This window comes from Euleptes europaea, chromosome 8 (genome assembly GCF_029931775.1).
Source record: "Euleptes europaea isolate rEulEur1 chromosome 8, rEulEur1.hap1, whole genome shotgun sequence".
Lineage (NCBI taxonomy): Eukaryota > Metazoa > Chordata > Lepidosauria > Squamata > Sphaerodactylidae > Euleptes > Euleptes europaea.
The window spans coordinates 97,564,366-97,576,437 of NC_079319.1; the positions used below are offsets into that span (position 1 = coordinate 97,564,366).

Below are 12,072 nucleotides of genomic sequence, written 5' to 3' on the forward strand. Positions count from 1 at the left end.
AACTCCAGCCCTGCCTCTTGAACTGTGCTCTTCCCTGCCTCTTTGGCAAGGCTTTAAGAGCTCTGGGAAGGTTCTGCCGGGGGGGGGGGGTGTTTACAGCTGCTACGGGGCAGCTCCAGGGTCTTTGTGAAATGGTGCAAACTCGGCTTCTGTCTTGTGCTTGCTTGCCGGCGGGTTATCTGAAGGAGGCCCCTGAAATAAAAAGTTTGGATGCTCCTGATTTGGCATGTTTATCTGTCGGATCTTCACTTTTGTCTGATAGTGTTCCACACGATTGTTAACAAATGATTAGGAAACTTTCAAGGGCATTGTGTGCTTTTATGATCTTAGGTTTCCCTAAGTATCTAATGTGTCAATGACAGTGTAGTGGAGCAGTGTGTATTGCAACAAGGGGCTAAAGCACACAAAGGGTTGGATCCTGTAAAAAATTTCCAGCCGTGACAATCCTTTTCTCCAGCCCGAAGCTCATTTGTTGCCGGAGAGCTCTGCCAAAAATTCTGCAGGTTCTAACCCATTATCTTTAGTTAATGCATTTTTGTGTCTTTCCATTTATTTGTGCTTGCCTTGGTAATAAATGAGTGGAAATAATACTCAAATGGCAGCCAGTGTGTTTGGACACTTTGGTTCTCATTTTAAGCTAAAAAAATTCACCTTCACGCTTTAAACTGTCATCTTTTACTGGTATCATTCGCAGTTAACACTTCTTTAAACATGACGATGTTTTTCTCACTTAAAGCCCGAGATGTAAATGTACTTTGAGTGAGACTTAGTTTCTAAAATTAGGTTTTATGATCAACGCTTTTCTTTTAAGTGGCTGTAGATGTAACATCCATTTCCTGAAAACTTCCTGTATGTTTTGGAAGTGAACAACTTTCCTTGTAGTCAAATACTGAGAAGCTGTTTGCCTGCAGAATATTGCCCGGAAGCAAGATGGGGGCTCATGCTCACCATGTGCACTGCTAGGAATTTGCAGACTTGCACATTTCCAAGTATCTAAGGCTCAATCTCCCTTACAAATCAGGATTTTTAAAATACCACTTAAATCATGCTAACATCCAAAAAGCTGATTGGGAGTTAATACTCCTGCTTTGGGGCTTATCAGCCTGTTCTTCTGGTACTCTTCACCATACCACTCCTGCAACTCAATACAGAGCCAAATATCTTACGCAGCTGTGTGACAAATTTTAAGCAAATGGAAGTGAAGAAAGGAATATGCAGGTGACGTGCAGGGAGCAGTACCTCTTTGGACCCAGATCATGGTTTGGATTCTGTGGATCTCCTCTACTGGCAGAAACTTTTTTCCTCTGGCAGAAGGAGCTTTTTTCTGGTGCAAGATACTCAGAAATGGGTCTTGCATCTGGGGGAAAACAATCTCCTGCCCAGAGGCAGTACCTCTGTTAGCATAATGGATCTGTGGGGTCCAACCTCATCTATAGTGTCCTTAAATATGCATAGTAACTGCTAAGGCTGCCAGTTACACAAATTTCTTCATATATTGTGCCACGAGGCCTTCCTGTAATATACCCAGTATAAGCGTATGGGTACAATTATCTTGAAATGACAAGGTTTGTCCTGCTGCGGCCTTAGATGAAGACTTAAAAAAAAACACCTCTGTTTTTAGTATTGACTTGGTAAAGTTATCCAAGGTTGGAATATGCAAGGCTGTCATACTAGCTGGGACAGGCAGACTTAGATGGAAAGGATCTAACTGTCAACCATAGGCTGATGCAATGGCCTGGAAAGCCCCTAGGAGGCCTGATTATACTGGCCAGATCCAGTTGAGGCCAGAGCCTGAGGTGTGGTGTTGCACCTGGAAAGTGACTAAGCATGTACTGCTAATTGATGCCTGGTGGTGGCATTGTATATAAGTGTAAAACTCTGTGAGTCTGTGTCGGGAGTTAAGGTGGAGAGAGTGTGTATATAACACTGTAAATAAACAACTGCATTTCTATAAGCTCTAGTGGTTCTGGTGGTCATTCCTGGACGTTGGCACAATCCGCCAGCTCTCGCGTCAGTAGAGTGGAAAAGAGGGCAGCAGGAAAAGAGGAAGACCCAACAAGAGATGGATTGACTCAATAAAGGAAGCCACAGCCTTCAATTTGCAAGATCTGAGCAAGGCTGTCAAAGATAGGACATTTTGGAGGACTTTCATAGGGTCGCCATGAGTCGGAAGCGACTTGACGGCACTTAACACACATACAGAGTGGAAACATGCATGCACTCTCATACATTTTCAAGGGATATTCATCTGCTTGTCTAATATTTCATTGGGAATGGCACTTATTAATTGTTATGTTTTATAAAACAAACTTTAGAAATGGTAAATTTTCCACAGGAAAATAAAGCACTGGAAAATGTTCTTTTTACTGATTTGTAAATTGAGGGGCGGGGAATAAAGCCACAAATAAATATAATCCATTTTTTAAAGAAGTATGAATTCACCTAACTGGCTATGAAAGTCGAATCAAAACCAAAGCCAAAATCGTTATTTATGTGTCTGCTTTCACAAGATCAGAATAGGATGTTGCAATTGCCTGTTCAACCTGGAGCTGACAAGTGATCCCATCTGGAATGACAGTACTATCCTAAGCAGAATTTACACCCTTCTAAGCCCATGGAGTTAGAAAAGTGCACCTAAGCTTGAGTGGGGGTGGGGGGCAACCAAGTCTACAGCTTCTCACTCACGGTTCTTTATGAGTGCTGCAATTAACCTTCAGTGCCTTTTCTTAATTTCAAATAATGTAAGGGAAGTGCATGTAACATTGTGTAATTTTTTTCCAGATAATATTCCAATGAAATAATTTCCATATTAAGCACTTTGATTTCTTTTCTCTAATCAAGGGTGGTTTAAATGTTATACAAATATTTCAGTTCAAGTATTTATCGCTGTTGTGATAAAATGAACTTGGGGTGGTACTTAAAATTTCGTTGACCTAGAAGTCAGAATTATTTGGTAGATTAGATCATGGTGTCAAAAGGTGTCAAAAATTTTCTGGAATTTTTTTCTGGAAATGGCTTTTTTGTCAAATCTTCTGGAAAGTGTTCCATTTCCTTTTTAAAAAATTGAATATTTCCCTTCAATTACCAGTGCAGTTGAATAATATAGCCATTGTGGGACTAACTTGTAAGGCTTTTAATAAATGAATCTGAACTTGTAACATTTTTGAGTCTAGAAAGCAGCTAAACTTCTAAAAATTTAAATATATCTCTATATATAATCTTTTTAGCTGTCAGTTATGAAAGAAATAGATGTTCTCTACTAGTAACTTGCTGATTGTGGTTTTTGTCTCCTACTTTTATTTTCTGCAACAACCATTCAAATACACTAGGAAGCTGTCGCCTGCATTCCATCAAGCATTGCTGTCTTTCTGTCAAATGTCAGCAGAAAGCCGCTTGGGATCAGAGGTACGTGTAAAATATTAGTAAAATACTAAACCTCAGTGTATCATCTGTGCCAAGGAGACCATTTCAACTCTGCAGTTTAATCTTTGAAGTATACTTCTGGCGGATACATGGAGCTTTTTTCAAGAGCTGGGAAGCTGTGTGCTGGCTAATACAAGTGGCAGGCCTATCCGCAGCAGCACACAGGAGACGATGCTATCATGGACATTGGGGTAGCCGCAGAAATGCTATCCATGTAAAGGCATCAGTTCATGCATAGAGAGTCAACCCTGAGTTCTCCCAGAGACTATAATACTTGCATGACCCTGCCAGGTGGCACCTGAGTGCCATATCATGTGCCACCTTCTAATATCTGAGAGGGACTCCAACTGCTTTATTTTAAGCACTGTGTAATACCATTACTGCACATAATTAAAAATAAATTCCGCTTCTAGGTGTCTCGGATTGCCGATAGTGAGAAAAGTGTCATGCTAATGCTGGGGCGTTGTTTGCCTCACATTGTTCCTAATGTCCTGCTTGCAAAACGAGAGGTGAGAAATCCAGAAACATTTTTTTGGGTTGTTTTCATGCAATGTTTTTATATTTCTGTACAAGTTTGTAATGTTTTTAATGTGGAAGTCTATGACATGCAATCACCTTCTTTTGTGCATGCATCTCTGCTCCTAGAGAATGGTTGTGCACCTCTGTCAGGTGAGTTTAGCAAAACAGCATGGTATCCTAGCTATCTATCCTTTTGCTTAAGATCCTGATGGCACTCCGCAAGGCTGTTGTGAGTCCATCTGTTTGGCTCTTAAGTTTGCTTACTTGTTTTAGCAAAACCCACTTCTAGTGCTTATGTGTATTTAAAGTAGACTTAGCTATGTACCCTGGGGGTGAATTTGTTGCCTTTTTCCCCTCTGAAAATTGGGAATTAATTGTGCCCGCTGTGTAAAGTGGTATACAAGCAACATTCAATTTATGGTTTTATTTCTGATATGAATCACAATATTTTTAATAAAACAGGATTCGCCTTGGTGTTGCTATATGTAATTAAAGTCGGTATATTAAGTGTTTAATTCCCATTTGTAAAATAGCTGCTAACATTATATTAACGCAGCCTTTTCAAGAAGAATGTCCTTAAGTCATTAACATGTGGGATTTCAGGTTTTTAGTATTATGCCGTCATTTTTACAAAGTGATGGTATTGTTGAGGGCAATAATAGTGTGAAAGGGAGGATTCTGCTTTATTAAAATTAGTGGCAAAACTTGGATTAATTATAAATGAATGTGATTGTTGCCATTAGGGGTGAACTGGAAATGACAGGGGGTGGGGGTGTAGGAATTGTTTTTACAGCCAGCTTGGCTTTACCTGTTAATCTAGAGGACTCATCATGCATTTGGCATTGAAACCTGTTGAGGCTTTATGAAAAGGTAACTAAGTCAAGAAATATGTACTGATCCTTCAGTTAAGTGTCACTTATTTCACGTGTCTAAATTTTTCTTTAATGGGTGAAATTTTGCTTATAACGACATTCAATTTTTAAATGCATAAACTGCATGTCTTGTTGAAAAAATGTCAAGCTTCAGTGATGGAAAAAAATTCTGTCAGTTGTGTTCCAGGATCAGTTACCAGTTTCTGACTGTTGCCATTCGGCTTGGCAAGATGCTGGTTTAGCTTCTCTTTGCAGCTCTCCTATTTACACTTGGGTATTGGGTTATATTTCTGCAGCCCTATTTCCTGCTTATTTTACCCTTGCAAAATCTATAGAAGTGATGTTTAAATGTAATTCTGAACAAAGAGAAAAATTGCTCAAGTTAGAAATGTATTTTGTGCTAGTCTGTGTTTTTTAAAACTTTGCTTGCATGTAAAACATGCTTAATTGTTTTTAAAATTTGCCTCCAATGGACAATTTGTCATATCACAAGACAGTGTTCTTTATTATAATTGGCAGAATTCTGGATATGGAAGAAAAGAATATTGGTTGTTTGCATTGGGTTGGACCTACATTTGTGTATGAGTGGAAGGGTACTTCTGTTTATGCCAGAAGGGTTGGTGATTTAGCCCTTGGCTGCCCATCGTGCTTTCTGGGGGTCCCCAACCCTGAAGAGTGGCTTTTCAGGATAGTTATCGAGAGAGGCAGCAAAAAGCAGTTTTGGGGGGACCAAGCCAACAGATTTTATGCGTGCATAACCATAAGGTCCGTATATTTGGGGGACATAATTTCAACCAATAATGCACCATTGGTAACTCATAAGACCACAATACTCACTGGCTTGAAAAAGTACAGATACACACTTTTATATACAACACTTCCTTTTTGTAGAACACTGCTTTGTCATGTAGGTTTCTAATAATGATAGGGCTATAATCTATATTAGTAGTACCAGGATACTGTTGCGCCTGATGGCATAATTAGAAAAACAACAACAGTGTATCCTTAGGTCAGTACTTTATATTATAACTTGTCATGAGTTATTCCAATTAATGTATTGTACAATATTAAATGTAAAGCATGGTATGTTATGTGTTTGCTTGTGGTGGTCTGAGTTAAACAGTGTGTGTGTACACATATACACTTTGGATTTTTAGGTATTAATGATGCAGGTCTTGTGTACAGGCATCTGTTAACAATGCTCCCGTTCTCATTATTCAGGCTTGTCTGGAGCAGCAAATTTCTGCCACGTAGCCTAGCAAACTATTTTTGAAAGTACGGAAATCTTAAAGTGGTTTGTGTTACACTGTGAGGTTCAGCTATTTCAAGGAAGGAGTTAAAATTCTCCTAGGCAAGCGTAAGCCTGTTCTGCTAGCATAAGCAGTGTTTGGATCCCAGGCAGGCTCAGTAACTTAATTATTACAGCTCTAGAATAAGCACTGAAATAAAGATGTATCGTAAACACTTTGTGAGGGACCTTGAATCTTCGCCATCTTTTCTGTTGAACTTGATTATGAACTTAGTGGTCCACTGATATTCTAGAACGTGCCCATTGCATACCCAGTTGCTTAACTAAATATGACTATTATATACCTATGTGATGATGAAATTGTTTATAATTGATAAATGAACCCTTTAACGATAGCTAAAGTGTAACATAATTCGCATATACTGCCAACATTTTCTTACAGAACTTAATTCACAGTGGGTAGCCGTGTTAGTCTGTCTGCAGTAGTAGAAAAGAGCAAGAGTCCAGTAGCACCTTAAAGACTAACAAAAATATTTTCTGGCAGGGTATGAGCTTTCGTGAGCCACAGCTCACTTCTTCAGATACAGCTAGAATGTGAATCCATCTGTCTTTAAGTAGAGGAGGTCTCCCATCCAGAGTCAGGGCTGAGAGTGTGTGACTGGTCACCCAGCAAGCTTCCATGGCAGAGGAGGGATTTGAACCTGGGTTTCACAGCTCCTAGTAGAACACCTTAACCACTACTCCATGTTGGCTGTCATAGTCAACACCTACATGTGACCAGAAACTTACATAAAAGCCTGCTTTAGTCTTGGAAAAGATCTTGTAATGCCAAGTAGATTTTTTTCACTCTTTTAACAGATCCCCTCCTTCCCTTGTATATCACAAACCCTTTTTAAAATATGAGTTCATAAGACTAGTCATTAGAGTTACGGTGCAATCCTAGACAGAGATACTCTTCTAAGCACATTGATGTCAGTGGACTTAGATGGGTGTAAATCTTCTTAGGATTGTGCTATCTGGGCAGACCGAGGCCTGCCTTCAGGTTTGGGGGCTACTCTGGCAGCGTGGCGCGCACCCTCTCCCAACAGCTAACAGGCGGGAAGAGAGCGGAAAAAGAGGCCTCTGGCCCTGGCTGGCCAGGTTTCAACCGGTCGCTGCCCACCTCGCCTGTCAGCTGTCCGTGTATAAGACAACCCCCAAAAATTTTTTGAAAAAAAGGTCGTCTTATACACAGAAAAATACGGTAAAATGTAATTTCCTAAGTCAGTATGAATATTTCATAAAGAAATTAATGAGCTGAAGCTGCCAATCTCTAATGCTTATACAGGAGGTCAACTTTATTAATCCCAATGAATTTCAAACTTAGATTAACTAAAAAAAAACTGTGGTTACCTTTTAAATACCCAGTATGACATTCATGTCTATTGGTAACAGTTCAGTTATCTCAAAAATACCTTCATACCTTTTCCGCAGAAACTTCATATCCATCTAGATTTGAGTCCAGTAGCACCTTAAACAAGATTTTCAGGGTATAAAGACTTCAAAGGTCAAAGCTCCCTTGTTCAGGCACAAGTAGGAATGAAGACCTGAGTCTTTTATCCCAGACAGGAGAGGTGTGTTATACCTTTGCATCCTTTACAATATACATTCTAAAGAATTATTGTAATCAGCTTGATTAAAGCAGAGGGGACAGATAATTAGCATCTGTAGGATCTGTAGCATCTGTAAGAATCCTATGTCCCTATTCAGTCCCGGGGGTTCATTGTGAATGAACTCACATTCAACAATCTCAGGTTGTAATTTTTCCTTGAAGTTTCTTTGTTTTGAGGATTGGCACTCTTGGGTCATCAGTGGAATGACCTGGAAGATTAAAATGTTCTCCCACTGTTTTTTTTAGTGTTGCAGTTTTTAATGTCGGATATATGTCCATTTGTTCTTTTGCGTAGGGACTGATCTATTTGTCCGATGTAGAGAGTGGGAGGGCATTGCTGACATTCGATAACATATATAACATTGGAAGATGAGCAAGTGAATGAATCTGAGTTGTTACAGCTGGTATAGTTAGGTCTGGTTCCTGTGCTGTCGGAGTGGATATGGGGACAGGATTAGCATCTTGGTTTGCTGCAGGCCCTGGTCCCAGAGTCTGTGTCCATATTAGGAAGGGAATTGCTGTGGGTGAGAATTTGTTTAAGGTTAGGAAGCTGTCTATGGGCAAGCAATGGTTTGCCTCCCAATGCCTGTGAGGGTGGAGTATCATTGTCCAGCATAGGTTGTAGGCAATTAATGAAGTGTTGAACTAGTTTGACCAGAGAGCTGTATGTGACCGTCAGTTGTGTTCTGTTGTTTCGTTTGGGGCTGTCTTGTAGCAGGTTATTCCCTTGATATCATTCTGGCCTTGTTGATCTGCCTTCTTACTAAATCAGGTGAGATTTGTAATTCCAAGAATGTAGATCCTGCAGGTGAGCTTGGCTGTAGACAATGGATTGTTTGGTGTGTTTAGGATGGTGACTGGAGGCACGTAGATATGTTTGGCAATCAGCAGGCTTCCAGTATAAGGTGGTTTTTAAGCTTCCATTATGTATTTGTACAGTGGTGTCTAGAAAGTTATTGTGCCAGTATGCTTATCAGTGCCATTGTTTTTTAAAAAAATAATTTTTATTGTTTTGTCAATTGTATAATGATAGTAAAAAAAAGCATATATTAATACAATTCATTAATAATATGACTTCCCCCATTGTTCATAGAGTTACAACCTTCTAAGACCAATGACTTCAGTGGCTTAGGAGAGTGTAAATCCATTCAGGATTGCACTGTAAACTATTGAAGAGTACCATGAGTGGGTGTTCAGAATCCTAGAGGAAAGCTTTTGAAGCACTCAGTGCCGTTCAGCGAATAAGCTTCTTGGAAGAATCCCTTCCTAAGAAGTGATATTTTATCTTACTTAGCTTAGACATTAGTGTAATGAATACATTAGTGTTCTGACCGCTAATGTATTCAGAGATAAGGACTGCTCCTTTATTTGATGTGGTCTGAGTATCTGTCTCATTGGCAGTTAGCCCAGAGGCAGAAAATATTCAACTTTGTTTCCCATGAGGGAACTCTGCCTTTGCATTAACACAGAGATATTTGGACCCATTGAGTAAAATTAACACAGATCCGTCTGGCAAGCATCTCTTCATCCATTCTGAGGCTAGATAGGGGTTCAGTGGTCGACTTGAATCACCTGGATGTAATCTGGGGGGGGGGATGTGGTTATATATTCCTTTAGAGGTGTCTCACTCTAGGTTGAGGATGCTGCAGATGTGCAAAATACGACAGTCTGATTAGCTAGTGGAGGAGATATAGGGCTTTCAAGTGGCATGGCCCATAATACTTTCCTTCCGTGAAGTGAAGAATCTTCATTTCTCTCCTGGGAACAGAAGATTCCTTATTTCAGGGGTGGGGAGCGTCAGGCCCGGGGGCCGTTTAAGGCCCGCGAAATCATTTGGTCTGGCCCTTTGTGGGTCCTGGCAGATCTCAAGCTCAGAAGGATCTAAGACTGGTGATCCACCCCCTCCCGCAGACAGGAATAGCCTCTATTCAAGGCGGATGTGAGATTGTTTTGCTGAGAAAAGGAACCTTTCCCCCCTTGCAGAAGAGTCGTTAGCTATGGAGCTGTTAGGACCGCCCAAGAAACTAATTTTTAAGTTGATAATTTTGTATGCCCCACGAATGATGTTATAAATATCCAAATGGCCCTTGGCAGAAAAAAAGTTCCCCACCCCTGCCTTATTTACTGGAAAGGGAACCTTAGGTTTCTACACAGTGTCAACTAGCAGTCATTTTAGGTGAAGGCGATAGCATAAGGCTTGGAATGATTATTCTAACTTTCACATACACTCAAGGCTTGTCAGCTGCATATCTGAGATTAATTTTGTATGCATCCTCTCAACAGCCCAATCAAATATCCCACAGCTCTTTGGATCCCACGTGTCCTTTCCTCATGCTGTTCGTTCATATTTGAAATTCACTCTGAAATAGCAGTTCTCTCTTAGGCCTTAACTTGGAACCAGTGAAGGTTATATTTCACTAAAAGTCCATATTCAGTAAATTTTAATATAAAGCAAACGCTTAGGTCATGCTCCTATTCTTCTGCTCATATTGTCTTCTACATGTCTTTTCTTGCTGTCTCAACTATATTATCACAATATACTTATTAAAATAATTATCTGCTTTCTGAGTGAAACTATGGGGAATGAAAGGTTTTTTTAAAAATTAATACAACCCTGCCCTCTTTTGGCCTCTTCTCCAGATGTTCTCCATCTGGATTTGATCACTGTTTCTTTTGTTGGCATTTTATGTTTACTGTTTTTTGAGATGCTCCGTAAAATAATGTGACCACAACTTTCTGTGCCAAGATTCTGGAATCATGCCATAAAAATAATCCATTTCTGGAGACTTGAACCCACACTATCAAGATTCAAACTGTTCGAGAAGAGCAGCCCTCCCTCCCTATATTGAATAGTTGAGCAATCCTAGTGAAATTTGGGATTCGAACAGGTCACTGGCAGGATTAGGCTTTTATGCCATATTTAATGTGGTGGTGGGTCATTTAAGATAGGTTAGACTTTAATCGTTAGGTTTGAGGGTGGAAGGTGGGGTTTCATTAGAACCATACTGCGAATAACCCCACACTGCAGCAGGATTGCAGCACTTTCTTCCCACAGTAAAAACAGTTAGAACAGTTTTCAGCTGATCAGGCACCCTTCCAAAATTAAATTGTTGTCCTTCACAGGGTATTTGTGGGTCTGGGCATGGTGAACCAGGCATATTTACCCAGCATATTTACGCATATCAAAGGCAAGGAAGGGCAAATGGTCAACTTGTTAAAAGCCGGCGAGACTCTTTGCAGGTGTGGTATTTTCAAAGCCCAGATGGGAGACAAAATCCCTCTATAGCCATGGTGGCGAACCTATGGAACGTGTGCCGGAGTGGGCACTCAGAGCCCTCTCTGTGGGCACACGTGCCGTCGCCCCAGCATAGAGTTCGCCTGAGTTCGTTACTAGAAAGCCAGAGGGACGCGGGGCCGGGCTGTTCCCCTCCCCATCTCCACACGCGCCTGAGGGCATTTCTCACATCACCCGCCCCTCTGCCCAGCAGCCCAATGGGAGTGCTTCCTCCCTCCCCTGTCTGGGGTAAGGCATGTCAAGGAAATGGGACCCCCCCAAACTCCTTGTTGATGAAAATCTTTAGTCCAGGCCTTTGGCCTGGCTGGGGAAATCAAACTGCAAGACATCCAGGATGCGGCTCAATTAACATTGGTAAAACATGCAATTGCTTCCCCCATCCGCCGGACCACTTGTTGTCATAGTAACAAATGGTCCTGCCTCAGGGAACCCCAGGTGATCTGCTCTGTAAGCATTTGTCACCTTGGTGTTTTCTGTTGCAAGCTGGATATCATCAATGTTTGGTCAGTTGGCATCTCCGGAATCTCAGTGTGGTTTGAACCCCCCCCCCCCGAGCTCCTGGAAAATAAAAAAGGAACACACACAACTGTGCATGTGGTGGGCTGGACACGCGTACAGCATGTTGGATACCATCAATCCACCTGATTCCTGGGGCAGAGATATGCCAAACGGAACTCTTGGAACATTTATTGAATGCTGAACTGATATGCATCATCGCTTTTGGAACGGGTAACGTTTTTGTAACTTGCTACGCTTTTGCCAAACTCTTGAACCTAAGAATCCTACTGTGTAGCCAGCTGCTTAAAAGCTTTGTTTTTATTTGCTTTTGAGAACGTCACACAAAACTAATTTTTATATGATATTAAAGGTAAACCCCAGAATTGCTTCTCCAATCCTATTGGAAAAGAAGTGCATGCCGAATTTCACATAGCTGTGAGTGTTCATGAAATACAGCATGATGCAGCCATCCAACTAGGATACTGCTGGCTTAATTTTAAAAAATGCAATCTTGCACAGTATTACTATTATTGACAGTATTTATATTTCACTTTTCTAACTGCTC

The 12,072-nt window shown here is 40.8% G+C and overlaps 1 protein-coding gene across 1 annotated transcript in view; it reads left to right on the plus strand.

Moving 5' to 3' along the window:
* The window catches only part of RELCH (RAB11 binding and LisH domain, coiled-coil and HEAT repeat containing), a 105,434-nt gene that overhangs the window by 37,827 nt on the left and 55,535 nt on the right, over positions 1 to 12,072 (plus strand). The window contains exons 9-10 of the mRNA XM_056854988.1: positions 3,330 to 3,405; positions 3,837 to 3,932. Of these exons, the coding sequence (XP_056710966.1) occupies positions 3,330 to 3,405; positions 3,837 to 3,932 (172 nt within the window). The remainder of the gene's footprint in view (positions 1 to 3,329; positions 3,406 to 3,836; positions 3,933 to 12,072) is intronic.